This window comes from Aedes albopictus, chromosome 3, assembly GCF_035046485.1.
Source record: "Aedes albopictus strain Foshan chromosome 3, AalbF5, whole genome shotgun sequence".
Classification (NCBI taxonomy): domain Eukaryota; kingdom Metazoa; phylum Arthropoda; class Insecta; order Diptera; family Culicidae; genus Aedes; species Aedes albopictus.
Window position 1 is genome coordinate 410,558,890 of NC_085138.1, and position 20,144 is coordinate 410,579,033.

Below are 20,144 nucleotides of genomic sequence, written 5' to 3' on the forward strand. Positions count from 1 at the left end.
GTAGCTTCTACCTGTACGAGCTTTGATTGTTGTAGCGAGCGAATGCCAACGCGAAGACGGGCCTTGACGATACCTGGAAGCTGTAAAATTCCGACCAGGTCGTTCAATGGACGCGATCGATTGATGATCGAATGGACGGATGGGGACGGTAAGTGAATGGATGGTGGTAAAAAAGAGAGCTTCGAAATGTTTTGCGGATTTTACGAGCAGAACAATGGCGAAAAATTAGACGGCATAGAGTGCCTTGAAATTGGGTTTATAATTGTTGGGTTGTGTGGGATACCCTATTGTCCGGCATTACATCTGATACAATGTACCCCTCGACTAGCTGTCAAATGACGGTTGAGCCATGGCAGCCGACATGCCATCCAACCAGCAACACTGACTCCGTCGACGTACGCGCACAACACGTCGACTCTGCCTCTTTCTTCGGCGAGCCGTCGACCGCATCGGACGCACCTTACGGTGCCACAATCCCCACAGCGTCACTGGGTGATTCTCGCTTGGGGAGTGAATTCCGAAACCCCACAGGTTGCTTTGATTTCTAATGTGAAATCAGATTTGATCTGTGTTTACTGATACAATTGAGCGTGATTTGTACTTACTCGCTAGCATTTTGAGGTTCTACGTTTGAATCAGATGCATACCTGGAAGGTAGGAAAAAAGAAGCAATTAGTAAAACAGTTTATGATAAAGTTCTTCAAGTCGCGTTTGATTCCTCAATTAATACATTTAGCATTTAAATTAAATCACTTGAAGATGACATTTGTTATCATATATTAGCATAACATTTTTCAAAGAATACGGTGTGGTAAGGGTTGGATGAAATGAACATACACAGCAAATAACTTGTAATATCAAGGCGATGTATCACTTTTAGAATTTCATTGCTTAACTTACAACGAATAACATTTATTGAATTGGCAAAGCATCTGTACAGTGTACACTTCGGTGTCTTGATGAGGAATGAAGTTGGAAATTTTCAGGATTGTCACACGGTCTACAAGAAGACAAAGCAGGATATTTACCTATGTAAACATCAATTTCGGAAGTAATCATGTGACATCATTCTTATCGTCCTTGCACGTTGATCAAATTGATGTGGATTATTAGATCGTTTTGTTCACGTCTCTATACAATTTGTTTTGTCAGTTTTCGGGAACGTATTACCTTCTTAATGTTATACACCGTGGTGTGTCAAATACAGCCGTCTAACGCCTACCTCGTTAACACTTCCTCTCGTACGGATATTCCTATCTCCTTCCACAACTCCTCGAATCGTCCAGCGCCCGAGGATTTCGCGAAGAAATCTACTGCTTTATTCTTGCTTCCTATCGGGTTGACCACTATCTTTTCAGCTTCTCGAAGGAAGTCTTTATATATTGTTACGAGTTCCATTTTCTCGCTCAGATCGTTCAGTACACCAACTAGCCACATTGCTTCCGAGGCTGCAGCGCTGAATGCAACGTACTCTGCATCATTCGTTGAGATTGCTATCGTCGTCTGCTTTTTGCTTCACCTGGTCACAGTTGATAAAAATATTTCCCTGAAACACAAAACCGCACACTGTCTTCCGATCTTCGGTATCGGTAGCCTAGCCGGCATCAGGTAGCGTACAATTCGCTTGAGGTTCGCCCAGTGTTGACGCCCGGGCTGGCTGGGCTTGGAATCTTCCCAAATATCCGTAACCTACATTAAACTTACAAGAAGTTGTCGATAGAGCTCTTCAATTGCACCGGAAATCTCCCGTCCCAATTACAGAGCTATCTCTATTGGAGATCCAACTTAGGGTTCTCGTGGAGTTGCTTTCCGATAAGCCTAACTTCTGGAACATCTTCTCTAAATTCACTTTTCGAGACATCCGCTCGTTGGTTCGATCATAGAACGACGATCATAGAACGACGTAAACCGCAGCATTCCCTCTCTCGTCAGTCGTCAGTACGTATGTGTGTAGACAGTAGTAGTCATGCTTGGAACGGATGAAGCCCAACGTCTGCAGCGCTTGGTCAAACTTTTCGTTCCAAAACCGAGGGAGGGGATTATTTCAACCCGTAGAGTGACTTCAATAGCTGGCACATCGATCCTGGCTTCGCTTAGACGCCATCCGGAACTGCCATGTACATATATCGTGTTCCTCAGGTCACCATAAAACAACGCCGCCTTCACATCCATTTGGTGAAAATACAATCCTCATTGAACACCGACAGCCTGGCCCATTCGTATTGTCGTCATCTTCGCAACAGGGACATACGTGTCGAGGTAGTCAAACCCAGATCTTTGCAAGAGTTCCTTGACGACCTGTCTCTCCTTCCGCTGTACAGAATAACCTTCTTCATTTCCTTTTCATCACACGTTTGCGGACATCTGATTAGTTCGTAACTTTGCAAACAGCCGTTGGTCTGAATCTAGTTAACAAACTTACCCGGGTGCTTGCGTTCCCGTTTACTAAGCCTGGTGTTTGACTCCGAACAGTCATTACCTCCCAATGGGGCACGTTCGGTGTAGTACTAGATTTGTAGTAATGAGCTGAATTTTTGAATGCTGAGAAGGTCAATTCTCCGTTTCTGCAATAAAATGGTGCAAAAAGCGTGGGTATTATGTATGATTCCTTGCCTAATTTGATGCTGTTTGAGCAAAACTTTGGGATAACTATGTTGTTTATGTTGCAAGAAATGGAGAAAACAACAACACTGTTGCCCAAAGTTTTGCTCAAACAGCATCAAATTAGGCAATGAACCATAATACCCACGCTTTTTGCACCTTTTCATTGCAGAAACGGAGAATTGGCCTTCTCACCATACTAAAATTCAGCTCATTACTACAAATCTAGTACTTCGCCGATCTGTCCTATTGTGAAGGGAGCGCGCACGGATTTTCGAGTTGATCGTCAAATTCAACTTCAGATTAATCTTCGTTGCACACTCGATACCGGAATCGGATCTTCCTGGTTGATCAGTCTTCTCGGCTGGATACATCGTTTAAATAACAAACGGAACCGACGATTCCTCATCATCTTCTATAGTGTAGGGGAGACTGAGGAGACTTGATCCCTGGGGAGACTTGTTCCCCCCATATTTGCTCGGAATCAAAAACATTTTTCTTCTAGCATATTTTTTCCAAAACTACTCCTGGACAAACGACTATTTTTTGGCTACAAGTGATTTCGATTGTACATTGCATTATTTTTTAACGGCTAATGGTTTGTTTTCAGTCCTTCAGAAATCTTTTAGGCGATTCCGAAAAATCTCAATAACTTTGTGCAAATTGAACCAAATCGTGTCAAAATTTCACAGCACATAGTTTAAACAAAATACTTTTAAACTTATTTATCCAAATATGGCAGTTGTTAACATATTTTGATTAATTCAGCTTAGTATACACAACAGTGACATGGGGAGACTTGATCCCTCGAGAATTACACACACATTATTCATGTGAAAAATGAAATTCTATTCGGAAGCTTCTATTTACTTGGAATTCTAGTCTATTCAACGATAAAATGTGTCAGATAATTATAACTTTAGTACAAACCAAGAAAAGGGGGATCAAGTCTCCCCATTTTGAAAATATGGCATATCCGTAAAAATTTAAGGAAATCTTACAATTTCAAACACTCCATATTTATCAAAAATACAAAAAAACTTGAAAAGAAAATGAATAGGAAGACTCTGGAATTATTTTCCCTTTGAATAAGCCATGTTCTCAAAGGGGGATCAAGTGTCACCCATTTTTGAAAAATACATCATAAGACATGCCTCCATAAAAACACAGTTTTGAAAACTATAACAATAATTTAAAGGCCTTCTGTTGTGTATTAACTTGCAATAGATGTTTACCTGCCATTTTGTACGGAAATCGGATCTAGTTTTGTGTTTTTTCTTAAAGTTTCAGGTAAATTGAGAAAAAGGGATCAAGTCTCCCCAGTCTCCCCTACATACGGTAATGAGTTGTATAGCCGATCATGAATCCCGACTCTTGTTGTCTAGTTTCTTCCTCAGATGACCGGCTACCCAACCTCAACTTAAGAAAGTCAGGTTTTTCATCGGTCCAATACTCAACATGTGTACGATTATCAGGAACAGCAACAGTAGAGCACCGATTCGGGATATACCAGGGGGATAACGAAGGGCCAGAATCAGCAACCCAACATTCGATTCAACATGGCATCCAATGTTTTTCTTTTGATTGCTTTATTCATAAATACGCTTGAAACATCGACACTGCTTCGCTGCTACATATAATATCGTGCAAAGTGATAAAGAAAGAAAAACAATCATCAACAACAACAATTTCGCTTGAAATGTGTAATTTCCGAAATAAGCACTAGCAACACACGAGCCACACACCCGAAAATCAGGAGCAAGTTAGGGTAAACCGTCCAGAAAGTGGGTCCCAAAACGCGCCGTACCAAAAACGATGATGGGTAGAACGTCTTCAGTTATGTTGCTGGCTTTTCAGTCTTCTGGGAGAATCAAAACAACTATATGTTTTCTTGATCCGACGTTTCGGTCCTTTTATTGGACCTTTTTCAAGGATTCCAAAGTCGTTGAAAAAAGGTCCAATAAGGACCGAAACGTCGGATCAAGAAAACATATAATTGTTTTGATTCTCCCAGAACACTGAAAAGCCAGCAACATAACTGAAGACATCCAACATACAGTCGATCACCTAAGAAAGATGGGTAGAGCGGCGATGTACCGAGTTTGACAGCTGTGTCACCCCACTGGGATATACGTACCAGTGAGCACCGCTTCGGACCACATGTACTTAGGAATATTTGAACCAATTATCTCATCTTTTCAACAGCGTACGGTTGAATCTCTCCGCAACACACCGTTCTTCTGCGGAAAATACGCTATGGTTATTTGGCTTCCGCATGTAGTACGCTTCTTGTTACTTCAAGCAGTATTCCTTTCCTTGATCTACTGTAAGTTTGCTGATCCGTTTCTCAAACTCGGCAGTCACCCTCGCTTCATAATCTTGGAAACGATCAAATTTTGATAATTATGCCCAGGGAATTCGAGAAACCGGGAATAGGTGCCAAAGTCGGCCATTGTGGCGGCCATTTTGGAATTCTAACAAGTCTGTCCTTAAGCCAGGTTTAACTATATGGGTAAGCCTGTCTTAACGTTTAAGCTGAAGTGAAGAAATCGACCCTTAATTCTTCGGGTCTTTGGCAAGGATTTTTGCTATTCGTTGGGATAAAGTTGGTATGTAGGGGAGGGATATGTATGTTTTTTCTTGTTTTGTTTCAGGTTGACTTGGGTAACGATGTAACACGAGCAAAAAAAAAAGAACGGCAACAAGATCGGTAGACAATATTTTTTGTCTTGCTTGTGTGTGATCTGTCGAGTGACCTGAGAATTGTTAAACATTTTGTAGGTTAGGTTTCGTAGCGTAATAAAGAATTGTTAAGGTGATATCACAGAAAAACCGACGTAACGCTTTGAACACTTTCCGATTAGAAAAATAGTCACGATTACATGTTCGCCCAATGCTAAAAAGACTGAGTTTGGCCAACCATGAACTAGATGGCGGTAGTACGTAAACGTCAAACTCGAACAAAACCGATGGAAGCGCCACGGGTGGCCCGTCTGCCAACTATCACATTTTAAAATTGATTTAATCGGTGTACGAGGAGAATGATTAGAGTGTTACGTCTGTTTGTATGTGGTGATATGATGCATCACTGAGTTTTTTTAATTGAATAATTTCAATGATGCTTTTCAATGATTTTTATCTCGCGCTTTTGTAGTGATAAAAAAGCAGCCACGCAGCTGAAAAAGTATCATCACACTCAGTTGAAATAAGCATACAGGATGATACTTTTTCGGCGTATAAAATACTGTCGCGTGTGTTGTAGTTGTGGACGAGAAGGACCTCAGTGATCATAGGGCAGTGGAGAAAGGGTATGCTACTCTGAGGAGGTAGACAGCGAGGATAGGCTTGACGATTAACTCCAGTAAGACGAAGTACATGATAGCGGGTAGGGTAGATACAGAGGCAGTCCTAGTGGTGTCTGTGCTAAGTCAGTGTTTGAAGTCGTTGAAGAATTAGTTTATCTTGGAACATTTTTGACACGTGAAAATAAGTGATAAGAATAAAGTAAGCAAATGATTTTACTATACTAAAATACATGTGTCAAAACTTTTACTTGAGCATTCACTCAGGTTAATATGATAAAACTAAAAGTATAAGCATTTACTTTTCGAATATCGTAATCCATATGAATAAAACTGGGAAACCTGAGTAAATGTTCACAAAAGCTTGAGTTACCTACGGGATATTCTCAGTTGAAAGTGAACACATTTACATGTTACATAAACGTCGAATTATGATCACAGGATGTTGCTTGGAGTGCAATTACCACACTTAGGGAAGCTCTGATGGAGGCCACAATTGTCCCTGAAGGAACTCCAGGAAGAATCCCAAAAGGAACTCCTGGAGAAATCCCAGGAGGAATCTCAGGAAGAACACCTTGAGGAATCCCAACAGGAACTCTTGGATGAATCCCAGTAGGAACTCCTGGAGGAATCCCTAGAGAAATTCTTGGAGGAATCCCAGGAAGAACTTCTGGGGGAATCCCAGGAGGAACTCCTGGAGGAATCGCAGGAAGATTTCCTGGAGGAATCCCAAGAAGAGCTGCTGGAGGAATCCCAGGAGGAACTCCTGGAGTAATCCAAGGAGAAACTCCTAGAGGAATCTCAGGAAGAACTCCTGGAGGAATCCCAGAAGGAACTCCTGGAGGAATTACAGGAGAAACTTCTGGAGGAATCCCAGGAGGAACTCATGGAGGAATTCCTGGAGGGGCTCCTAGAGGAATCTCAGGAAGAACTCCAGGAGGAACTCTAGGAAGAACTTTTGTAGAAATGTTAAAATGAACTCGTACATGAATTCCAGAAGGAATTTCTGGTGGAATTCTAGATGCAACTGTTATATGAATCCCAGGAGGGACTCTTGAAGCAATTCCAGAATAACCAGCTGCTGGAAGAATCCAATTGCCACAACTCCTGGAGGAGATCTCAGGAACAACTTTTGGATGGATCTGGAGGAATCCCATTAACAATTATAGAACAAATCCCTGATACAACTCCTGGCGGAAACCTAGGAAAATAAATCCTATAGGAATCCCTAGTACAGCCATTGGTCTGCTTCCCTATAGGGTCTCGTGGAATAGTTCATAGGAAGTCGTAAAATAAATCTCAGGAGGAATCACTAGCATAGTATCACGACCACAAATTGTTCCGGATTCTCCCTACTGTCAGCTGAATCCCGATATTCGCCTTATCATCCTCAGCTACTCATCATGAATTTACTGATTTTCAATCATGTGAACCGAAGCCCGAAATTAACTTAAAGTAAGTTCGAAATTCGAACTTACTCTAAGTAAAGTATAACTTTATTCATACGGATTTGAGTAAATGTTCAAACAGTTTACTTTGCTCAGGTCAGGTTAGCCTTGAGTAAATACTTATTTTTATTCATATCACTTAATGACGATTCCCATGAAGTGAAAAAGCTTCGAATAAGGCCTTTCATGATTGCGTAGCGGTCTCCAGTTAGCCTAGTGGTTAAGGCTATGGATCGCCAATCCGGAGACGGCGGGTTCGATTCCCGTTCCGGTCGGGAAAATTTTCTCGACTCCTTGGGCATAGTGTATCATTGTCCTTGCCTCACAATATACAAATTCATGCAATGGCAGGCAAAGAAAACCCTTCAATTAATAACTGTGGAAGTGCTCAAAAGAACACTAAGTTGAAGCGTGGCAGGCCAAGTCCCAGTGGGGACATAGAAAAAAAAAATGATTGCGTAACCAGTAGCGTGGTTCAAAAAATCGTTTTTGCTCCACACCGCTTATTCGGTTCGTTACCAGGTTCTGAGCCTTCTCCTAAAAAACGAGCTGATTTGGTTGAAAATTGAGAGTGCACAAGCGCTTCAAAGTTTGTATGGGAATTATTATGGGAAAAGGACGTTTTTTATTTAATTGACCGTAGAACTCCCCCAAATGCTCTAGAGTGTTAGTTGACCCTTGGTGCTCCTAGACTACTCTATCAGCTACAACTTTGCCGAAGACCACATTCGAATCGGACACCTCATTAATTAGTTATGGATTTTTATCCAGAATGAAAATCTTTGAACATGATGATTACACTATTCGATGGGCATCACTGCAATTTGCCTTGAAACATAGTAGCCATGATTTATGTGTGCTATCTTTGGCGCCATGTGCAGCAATGTTGCCTGCTGGGAGCCTGAACGATCACTGATAAAGTTTCTGCAGTTGGATAAAAATCCATAACTAATTAATGAGGCGTCCGATTCAATTGTGGTCTTCGACAAAGTTGTAGCTGATAGAGTAGCCTAGGAGTACCAAGGGTCAGCTAGCACTATAGGTTACTTGGGGTAATGCTATGGTCAATTGAATGAAAAACATCCTTTTCCCATAGTAATTCCCATACAAACTGAAGGGCTTGTGCACTCTCAATTTTCAACCAAAACAGCTCATTTTTTGGCAGAAGGCTTAGAATCTGGTTACGAATCGAATAAGTGGTGTGGAGAAAAATCGACTTTTTGAACCACGCTAGTAACCAGCTTAGGTCCCGTAACATGCAAACGCAAATTCAATTCACTCTATATAAGACGCTGATTCTACCGGTTGCACTCTATGGTCACGAGGCGTGGAAGTTAAACGAGGTAGACCGAAAAGCTTTCGGAATTTTTGAGCGCAAAGTGCTGCGGAAAATTCTCAGTGGGAAACAAGAAAATGAAGGCGCCACACTCCTCCTCCAGACGCATGAATCGCGAATATAGTGAAACGCATAAAATACGTCAGACTTCAGTGGGTTGGACATGTAGTGCGAATGCCGGAAGAAAGAATAACGAAAACAACATTTAGCTGGGAACCAGGTAAAGGTCGGTGACTTCACGGTTGAAAAATATTTGCGATCCCTTCACATTCGGGGAAACTGGAGGAACATCACCCAAGACCGATGAAGATGGTGCGATGGTGCTCTACTATAAACTATAGGCTCGGCATTGGAGTAAAGCTTCTTTGTAGCTAACAAGGTATCAAGGTAGGTGTGGTGATATCCTGCGGAGATCATAGTAGGTACTGATGTTGCAGGTCATTTGGAGCACCAGAGCTGTCATGAGAGGAAGTATTCGAGTATCGGTGTTGAAGTCTCGAAGTCCTGAATCAAGAGTTCTATCTACATGGAGGTTACTATCATTTTATATAAGTGAATATTGAACCCCGACACCCCTAAACTCCACAAATGGCGACGAAAAGAACCTGCAGCGTTATGAAATATATTCAGTAAGTAGAATCCAACAACCTTGTTCACAAAGGCTGAGACCAAGATGTTTATAAGGAAGGTGTTAGCGTATAAGCAGTATGTGGATGCGGGGAGTGCGGCACACTGCGGGGGGATGGAGGTGACAGCCGGCCAGTTTGTTTATGCTGCAGAACGCTACAGAAGCGTTGCTGCGCCGCATCGGCAACAACATTCTCAACACGGATAACCAATGTTGGCATATTTCCACGGCACTCATAAAATGAGTAATATTCCCCCAGGTTTAAAACTTGCTCGTACCCCCGCATTTTTGTTAATTAAGAATACAATGGTGATTTATTAACCAAAAGAGATTGCTTTGCCGAAAATATTGCAAAATATTAGCTTAAGTGGGTGTACGAGAAAATTTACAATCCGTGTAAGTAGGAAACACTCGATGAGTGTCATGGAGTTTGTCCGATTTTAGTGCTGAGATAGTTAAGCGAGAATGGTTTCTGTGGGGTTGCTACGTTGCTAGGGCTGAAAGTTTTTGTTTGTCATCTCACTAGTGAAAAAAATTAAATACAAACTTGCCAGCTGTCGTTAGGTTTTCCAATATGGCGGATGGTGCAATCTGACATATTGGATTACCTTCCTTTTACTTACCTTGGCTGAGACATTGCTGGTGAAAAAAGTCTAGCCGAACAAGTGGTTGCTCAGGCAACAAACTTCGGCTTCCAGTATTGAGCGACAAGAAAATCAAGTTCCTTCGCAACACTGATAAAATACTTTCGTAAAAGCTCAACGAATATGCTTCGTAAAAGCAGTTTTCGTAAATTGAAATAAATTTGCGTAAAATGTACCACCACGCTGAAACAGTACAAATAGAGTTGTATCATGTACGAAATCACGAATCCGACAGACGCTAAGCTTGCTCATTCGTAGATTTTAGCTCCCGCTTTGTAGAATGAAACAAAACAATCAAATGTCAAACGTTTTTTACTAACCATGCGTAAAAAGAAAATTTCGCTTCGTAGAATGCAACAAAGTTTGGCAGTCATCACTGTTGTTTGAGTGGAGCGCAGAGACAACAAAGCAACCTGTTTTCATGTGCATATGACGGTGCGTGTGCGAGAAGAGGAAAGGAAGCATGCTATCAGTTGGAAGTAAAAGTTATTTATAAATTGAATCAGAGTAGAAAGCGTTCTGGTTGTTTCCGAAAGGTTCCAACAAGCGCCTACAGATGGATGTCTAGCACTGGTAGGTATCAATCAGAAGATACGTGTTCGGAGCCTGTGAAAACCAAGCTGATATACGCGTACTATATTATTTTTTTTCAACATGATTTATGTCGGTCCGACAAAAAAGAGACAGAAAAAATCTGTGTTATTGTGTCGGAGTGATCTTTTTTACGAAACGAACTCGTGCACACTACGAATCTTTTCGTTGCAGAAAACAACGAATGGCATTCGTAAACCGGACGAGCGATTTCGTACAATGCAACAAAATATTTTTTTCAGTCAAGGGACTGCCTCAGGAACGGATTCTGTCCGTTGAATTAGGCGACGATATTTCCAAGTTCACGTAAAAGGTGAACTGCCTCAGGAACGGATCCCTTCTGTTGAGTTAGGCGATAGAACTTTCAAGTTTACCCAAAAGGTGTACTGCCTCAGGAGCGGATTCTATCCGTTGAGTAAGGCGACAAGTAGTGAAGTTAGCCTTAAAGGTGGACTTCCTCAGGCATAGATTTTATCCGTTGAGTTAGGCGATGAAACATCCAAGTTTACTGAAATGTGAACTGCCTCAGGAGCGGATTGTACACGAGCAGTAGGGCATACCTTATAAATACCATGCGAAGAGCAAACAGGTGATCTTATACCTAAAATTGTTATTGCTGCGTTATTCTACGAAATTTTATGAGAACATCACAATAACTGTTGGAGGTATTTGAGGAGAGTTTGGTATTGATGTGGTATTTGTTGGTTTAGCATAGAAAATAACCGAAGAACAAGATTTGCTATTACATCATGAAGTCATCGAACAAATGAAACATTTAATAACAAGAAATGTTATTAGTTTGTTGGTCAATAACTTTGAGATAACAAATACAGCACTTGAAATTTTAGAAATCTCCTGACGATCTGGATTATCGTGAAGGCAATAAGACGTCCCTAAAGGAAGGAAGATGTGGTGATATCCTGCGGAGATCATAGTAGGTACTTGGAGCACCAGAGCTGTCATGAGAGGAAGTATTCGAGTATCGGTGTTGAAGTCTCGAAGTCCTGAATCAAGAGTTCCATCAACATGGAGATTACTACCATTTTATATAAGTGAATATTGATCACCCCTAAACTCCACAGTAGGTATTGTTATATGGACATCCCTAATGCAAAAAAGTTACCCAGATTGAGTGGAAATCGTCAAAAAACACAAAACAGATGGTTAGGAAATACAAAGACTGACTATGTTTTTGTCATTTTCTCGTCCATGCGTTAGGCTGACACAAATTTCGATTTTCTCTAATGTCACCGCCCCCTCGGAAAATTTTGGTCGGAATTCGACATTTTGAGGGGGGACACAAATAAATTATTCAAGAAATTTAAACTTTTTAAAATGAAATTAGAGTCGTCGAGAAAATTTCTAAACAAATCCGATGAGTTTGACGATTTTGCCTAATTGTTTTGGTAATTTTGCATCAAATGCACTTATTATTTATCATCCTCCCCCTTAACGAGTCAACGAGTAAAGTGACAAAAGAAGAAAATGAGATTTGTTCCGGCCTTATCTGTCAAAATAATCTGAGTTTTGTCAAAATTTTCCATCGGGTAATGAAAGAATTCTTTTAATACTGATATGCCAGCGCACGGACGGACATCGAAGTAAGCCTCCTAAACACCGAACGCGCCACAGAACTGAAACGCAGAGGCTATAGGGCACTGCATGAAATTCTCTCCTTCTCTTTCACTCTTACAGAAATTTTGCAAACAACAAGGCCAAGAAACGTCAAAGTCCCATACACAATCAAAACAATGCAGTGCCCTATGGTCCACTGCACGAATTTATTCTGGCCTGCTTACTCTCACACGAAATTTGACGTTTGAGAGGTGCCGACACCGCTCAAACATCAAATTTCGTGTGAGAGTAAGCAGGCCAGAATAAATTCGTGCAGTGGACCATTCTGATTTATTGGTGGTTATTTTTTTGTACCGTGCTTTTTTCGAGGCTAATTGAATGTTCGGCGAACCATCAACAACCAAGCTAACACCATGGACCGAACTATAAACCTCCATTATTGATGGCACGCACAGCCACTAGCAGCAACAGCAGTGATGGCGGCCGCAGAGCCACGTGTTTTTTTTTCATTCGTTCTTTTCCTTCCCAATCGCACACGTGTAAATCCGGCGGTGCGCACGTGCTCCCTTCTCTGACTGGCATTCATCTCGTCACGGGTGCCAGGTTTGGTGCTGAGAGGTGACAAATGCACTGGAATGCACTCCGGACGTCTTTGTCGTCAGTCGGTGACGCATGCAACAGATTGCAGCTCGATAGCAAGGGTGTGAGTGCAAGTGCAAGTGCATCACCGACCGGCCGACCGCGACCGACCGTCATCATCTCCGTTGTTTGGTTCTTCGGGACTCGGACGTGAAAAATACTATGCAAAAGCAAGGCGAAGAGAAATCGGTGCGCGCGCGAGAGAGAGTTGCATTCCACAGGCGCGCTCCGCGCGAACACACGCGAATGTGACGCGGAGAGAACAAGCTGCGAGCTCTCACTCACAACACAGGCAAAGGAGTGAGCTTTTGCGGGTTGCCATTTGTGCACTCCCAACCCAATACAATGGGGACCGGGACAAGAGTTATGAATATGAAAATTGCACCAGTGATAAAATGTAAACAATTTTTTTCTGCCTCTCGCAACATACGGATGCACTTTACCCCTTCCGCCGCCCGTTCGGGTGCAATCGCTTCGCTGCGCTGAATGCAATGCAGCGTGTTTGTATGCGCAACTACCAACAGTTTACAAGCTTGATGAATGAATGGATGCAGTTCGAAAGCGCTCATTGGGTGCCCGTCGTGCGTGTGGTACGGTGTATATGATGGCTAGAAAGAGAACGGCAATTGCAATTGTTGCATTCTAGAGTGTAAACACATCGGCGATGGCTGCTCTATTTGGCGGGGACAAAGAAGGGTGCGAGGAGGTTCCTTGCAATTCCGGTGTCTGTGGGAAAATTTGCACATTTCGTGGCGGCGGTGATAGTGGGATAAATTGAAACAGGTTGGAGGAGTGGCTTTTGTGTAGGCATTTTGTTTCGTTTTTTATTGATGATGATCGGGTTTGACAGTAACACGTCATTGTGACAAGTAAAAGTATGTACAATTTATTCCAAATAGATTTTGATTATACAATAGATTATAGAGTATTGTGTGAACTAATGCGACTGCTGTTTAGTGGAACTACAGTGAAAAAGGAAACCTAACCCTGCTAGTGCTAGAAAACCGTTACCCTATGTCAACGTGAAAGGAAAATAACAGAGTTTACCTAAATAATAGTGAATCACATGGTGAATCATCTATGTAGGTCTAGGAGAAAATCCGAAAGTCATGACTTTGCTCATGACGGTCCAAACGGACCGTGCGAATTAAGATTGGCGAAAAACTGCATCCCCTACTGGACTTCCCAAGCAACACACATGTTATATAACAGTTACGGCAGTGCAAGTTTTGGTTGTATAGAAGTTTATTTAACGTAATTCTAACATAATGTTGAAATAACGTCGAAATAACTTCTATACAACCAAAACTTGCGCTGTCGTAACTCTTATATAACATGTGTGTTGCTTGGGTTTTAACAGTAAGGTGAATCGCACCCTACAAGTACCCTATACCCTGTGAGATCATTCCGATTTCATTGCTTTCATCAGTTTTAAGTTGCATAACCGTTGAACCAATTTACAGGGGATAGACAAAATTATCGGTACAGGTAAAATTATAACTTTTCAAAAAAAGGTCAACTGGCTGCAACTTTTCGAAAAGTGTATCAAAAAACCGTAAGTTGGTCAAATAGTTGTCTATTATTGGTCCAAAATTTGGAAAGATTGGGCTTTTCTACATGGAATTACATGGAATTAGAAAGATTCTAGTAAAAGGTGTAATTATCTGATAGCCAATTGACACGAATGCCACAATAATCGTAAATAGTAAATAGTAATAATAATAATGATAGCCAACTTTGAGCTGTTATATCTCCGGATTAAGGCTTTACGGGGCGATGCAAATCTCGAGTTCTACTGCATGACATATGCTAAAAACGTAATCGTTTGTATGCTTACATGCAAAATTAACACGGTGTCTCGTATCATCTTAAAAGAACCGAATGTAATGAAATTTTAAGCGATTATGACTAATATGATGAACTTTGAAAAACTTTTAATTAAACTGAAAATTGTTAACACAAAAAAAAAAACTATAACAATAAGATTATTTTTCTAATAAAACGTCAAATTAGTCAACACTTCAACATCGCTTCAAAATTCAAGATGGTAATCATAAATCAGTTTTATTCCCTCAAATTGATTTAAATATACATAGATGTTTTAAAAGAAAGTAACAAAATATGATGATAAATTCAAACAAGTTATATGATGCATGTTAAAAATAGACCAATTTACTTATTTAATATTCATATAATAAAATGAATCTATCTTCTTTTATTATAAACAATTTAAGTTAAGTCAAACGTTTTTCAAAACTTTTTATATAAGTCATGAATGCTCAAAATTTCATTGAATTCAGTTCATTTGATCCAGAGATTATATCTCAAATTATAGCTCAAGTTTCGCTATCGGATAATCACGCTAGAATCTTTCTAGTTTAATGTAGAATAGCCCAATCTTTGCTAAATTTAGTCCATTGATAGACAACTAGTTGATCAACTTACAGTTACAAATAGTTACAGATAGTTGACCATTTTTTGAAAAGTGAAAATTTATCCTGTCCCGATCATTTTGTCTATCCCCTGTATACTGTTTAGATGGGCCGTCATGGAGGGGTTATGGGTCCATAACGTTTTAGTTTATTTTCAGAGAGCGAGTAGATGCGCTTAAGCCAAGGTATTAGGACCAGGACACACGGAGTATATCAATACCTGTTTTCCACCCCAAGAAGTATCAACGACCAAAGGCTGACATCAACCTTCTAAGCAACCGTTCATCAATTTAAAGCGTATTTTGCTTTTTTATAAACTGAGCGATTGGTACGAGAACGCTGCAAGTTTTGGTGATAAGCGATTCTCACGGCCACATTCATGTAAACCATCCAGAAGAGGATAAAACGCCTTTTAAGTTATACACAAGCAAGCATGATTATTTACAGTAGGGGAACAAAGCCCAAAATGCCAAGATGGGGTAAAATGGCCCAACTCATAAAATCATTCCTGGATGGGACTTGATCATTGCTATAGGTAAATGGTGTCAAGATATGTTTGCATCAAACATTCTTCTAGAAGCTAGGCCACCAAACCCACGAAAAATCCTTTGATTTCCCAATGAAAATTGGCAACTTCCGGTTTTTCGTGCTTGCAATTAAGGTTTTCTGGTGATTTTATTACCAGCCAAGTGTTTCCAACGAGATTGAGGCACGCATGGAGACGCATGGTTGTTGATGTCTAAGCTTTCCATGTTAGGGGTCATTCAAATATTACGATTATCGTTTTGCGGGGAGGGGAGTAACACTCCATTTATTGAGTATACAAGAAAGCGGGACAGAGGGGGGAAAATGAGTCGAAAATGCCTGAAAACTGATGGACGTAATTTTTGAATGTTTTCATGAAGTGGCATCTTACCCCATGGCAGATGGTCGTTTTGCACCACTTCCGTTTTACGAATCAGTTTTTAATATCGCTGAAAATCGATGAAAATGCAATAGTTTTGTGAATATTTTTGCTGAGGTATCGAGCAAATATTGTCTATTTGCTGTTACCACTTTGGAAGCCTAACAAATGAGGCTAATTATCATTGAAAACGATGAAAGTTTGAAAAATGGCATTTTACCCCACTTGACCCTACATGGAGCTTGAGCTTGATTGACCGCCCGCAGTTGCTACTTCAGTATCGCCAGATCAGCTACACTCACACAAGGAACCAATGAGATAGCTGCTAGGGACTAACAGGCATCTTCAGTGTGTGAGCGTTGGTGGTCTTGGTATTTTTAGGCAACAATGGCGCCTGCTGCGTCAGGTTGTAGGTCAATGGGGAAGGGGAGGGAAGTGATGATGGCAATCGCTTGCCCACATCAGGCCGTTGAATCCTCTGCGCCTGCTTAAGGTCATGCGGATGTTGGTGTGTTGGTGGGAAATGTTTATTTTTGGCACATGGATGATGCATTGGTGCAAGGATGCCAGGCGTAAAGCGATAGATTGTGTGAAGATTACTGTGAAGCGGCACAGTCCGCTTGGTTGCATAAATTGTAGGCGTTATATGATAGATTGACACTGTGCTGTGATGAAAGGAAGGGATACGGCTTTTTTTCAATCCGTTACTGGTTCTAGCGATCGCTACGAACATACGAATATACATGAGATGTATATGTAGGAGAGAGAGAGTGAGAGAGAAAGTAGATAGAAAGATACAAAGTAGGAGGAAAGGGACGAGCCAGGGATTGAACCCAGGACCTTCTGCATATGAATCAGAAGCGGTAGCCACTAGACCACCATGATTATTAACAGTACATGGAGGATGCAAACTAGTGATTGGCAATCGGACCGCTTTCGCAGCTGTTTATTCAGGTTGGAAAATTGGAAAACTTAGACAAACAGTAGCGAAAGCGGTCCGAATCCCAATCACTAGTTTTTAAATTATGGTTTTCCAGATAACAACAGACGGGAAACTAGAACATCGAATGATGATAGAAAGATTTTAAAATCGGTATGATGATAAAACGACCAAAAACTCGAATCCTTGAAAAAGATCCGTTACGGTTCGAAAAGTCAAAGTAACAGAACAGAAGGTATTTTTGATCTCATAATCGGACTGACAAGGCAAGAAATACTCCAAAAAATATACCAAGTACAGTCGTAATCAATCAGCGAGTATACCTTGAGAAGCGAATCTTCAAATATTGTAAATGTGTCTAAATTTTTCTTGATGATGAATCTGATAACTTTGGATCAAGCATATGTACATTTGTAACATATCTCTTGAGTTTTTATTGATTTCTAAGCACATGTTGTGTAACAATTTGCAAAGCGCTGAGCACCACTGCTCTATAGGAAGTGCAAAGAAGAAAATCACATCGCCAAGTAGTGCAACTCAACACCAAAATGCCTGATTTGCACGACCTAAATACTCAGGTATACGTAGAATGCACAAACACCCGACAACCGTACAGGCCACACAACTGAACCTAAATCACTTTTAGGCCAAATGTGAGGCCCAAATCAGTCTCGGAATCAAGTTAAGATATCACCTAGCTGTCGGAATCGTACCGCAATCCCATCGGCAACCGAAACTGGGTGGCGAATCCTATGCAAGGAGCGTACACGTGGTTGGTTTCCAGATCAAGATATAGTATCCACGTCATACGAGGCCTTCACAATAGCGAAGATCAACAGTGTACTATCGCAGTTGCTTTACTGCCTCTACAGATGGTCGATATACCAGTGCTCTTGCATGCTAGATTCACTATCCAGCGTAACAGCGGGCTTAGATCCCATGGTCACTGCTGGATACTTCAACGAATCGGCTGTCGAATGAGGCAGCCGCTTGACCGATCCAAGAGACAGGGCTCTTCTCAAATCTTTGAGCAAACTGACGATAGATTTCTCGAACGCAGACGTCAAAAATACCTAAAGTGTGAAAGTTGCAGAGTCCATCATTGATATGACCTTTTGAAGCTCTGATCAAAACCCTATCTCGGACTGTAGGGTTGACGATGGATACACGCATAGGGACCGTCTAGCGATACGCTACAGGGTCAAGCATGAAAAAAAAAGTGGCCGCAGCCGAGGGTCATTGATGAGCATCGTGGATGGTAGACCTCGCGCTTCGTTAAACTGGCACTTGTGGAGCGGTTGATGATGGATGGTAACACCAACGACCTGTCTAGTGATGAACCTTCAGTCACGCATGCGACGCTGCAAGGCCAAGACGATCCCTATCCATTTATGGGAACCGGTCAGTGTACTGGTGGTGTTCGGAAATCGGTGGACTCGCATCCAGGAGAACTAGGAGAAGGATGCGAAGAATGCGTATCGATGGTGGTAACGTAGCGAAATGAAGCCTACAAGGTAGCTAAACTGGCACTGAACAACGAGACTAAGGCGCGCAACCGGACGTACCTACAGGATAGTCATGGACCAGATGAAACGTTCGTCGGTACCCCCGGAGCTCTCACCCGAGATACTGTATCATGGACTCTCGTCCTTTATGGTTGAATCTCCCAAAGCCAGCTTGCCCTGATGACAAACAAGGAGCTCATCGCACTTGCGAATTTGATCAAGGTGAACAAGGTACCTGGTCCGGATTAAAGCGGCCATGGAAGCATACCATGACATGTTCAGAACTGCTTTGAAATGCTCCTGCGCAGAGATGAATTTCTGGAGAGATGGAAAAATCAAAGGTTGTTTCTGTGTACTTCCACCTGGTGAATCATCGGCGTACAAACTAATCTGTCTGCTGGACCCTACCGGGAAGCTGTTCGAGCGGATTATTCTGTCCAGGCTGATGTTCTGTGTCGAGAGGCCAGAAGTTCTTTCGGAAGAAGCACTTTCGGAACAGAATGCTCCTTTACGACACCGAGGAAAGAGTTAAGAGCTAGCCCCAAGCAACATAACCTTGGGGGAAACGCAGATGTAGCGAGTTATAAGGTGGGAACAGGTTGGCGAACGAATCTGTGTGTTGAGGACACGGAACAAATTCTCTAACTACAGTTCAATGAAAATATATAAATATATGTAAATTAGCGGAATGTATTGAAAGCATGACGTGATAATTGTTAACGAACAGGTCATAAAGAAATGGCTGCAAAACGGTGAGTCAATAAGGATAACGTCCAATTGAGTTATAGTCCTCACAAGTCAGTCCCTACACACCTAGAAAATATCATGTAATTTTAAGTGTCCTGAACCTGACATATACGAGCATCTTTAAAAACACAAATTTAAAGGTTAAAACATGTAAGTTTACGTCCTTCAAGACACCCCAAAATAAAACGTATTTTATCTAATCGTCTAGCAATCGCTAAAACCGATTTGACTGATAAAACATAGAAAAGTAAAATATTGCCATGCATGGATTCGAACACCGGATCTGCTGATCGTGAGCCGCATCTCTTACCTCTCGGCTATTTCACCGAGTTAGAAGGTGGTTTATGAACGTGATAATGATTCTACGTTTCTGTTGTAACGGATTTGTTGACATCAAACGCAACCAACCAGCACTTACATGATGCGCGTAAAATTAAGGCCAATTTGTGATTCAGTCTTGAAAACGTTTAGGTTTTTTGTGATTCCGTTTCGTGCGAATATCAGAATTTCTAAGTGTGTACCTCATGCTTCCACGGGTCAATCGATGATAAAGATCGCTAGGTAAGAGTTGTGTGCTTAACTGGTAGTGCAACCTGGGCACTGTTATCCTTATGACTTCAGCTAGATTGAGGAGGTACGTCTCAAGCATCTGTTGGAGGTGCGGCTCAAACAGCGTATGTTCTGGCATCCAGCGAGTATGATAAGATGTATCGCGTCAGTTTATGTATGGAAGCATCCTCTTCAGCGCTGAAAACCTTCAATTACCAAGAATAGCAAATGTAGAGTAAACGGTTTTATTCAACGGCAACAGACGCGACAACAAATCAAGGACAACGATTGGAAAGTCGGATC

At 41.5% G+C, this 20,144-nt stretch overlaps 1 protein-coding gene across 7 annotated transcripts in view; it reads right to left on the reverse strand.

The window, feature by feature from the left end:
- Positions 1-20,144, reverse strand: part of LOC109426385 (insulin-like growth factor 2 mRNA-binding protein 1) — a 274,999-nt gene that overhangs the window by 85,067 nt on the left and 169,788 nt on the right. For 2 of the 7 annotated variants that reach the window (XM_062856254.1, XM_029875592.2), the window contains one exon: positions 606-647. The exons of the other annotated variants lie outside the window; for them this stretch is intronic. In XM_062856254.1, the coding sequence (XP_062712238.1) occupies positions 606-647 (42 nt within the window). The remainder of the gene's footprint in view (positions 1-605; positions 648-20,144) is intronic. 7 annotated transcript variants of the gene reach the window in all.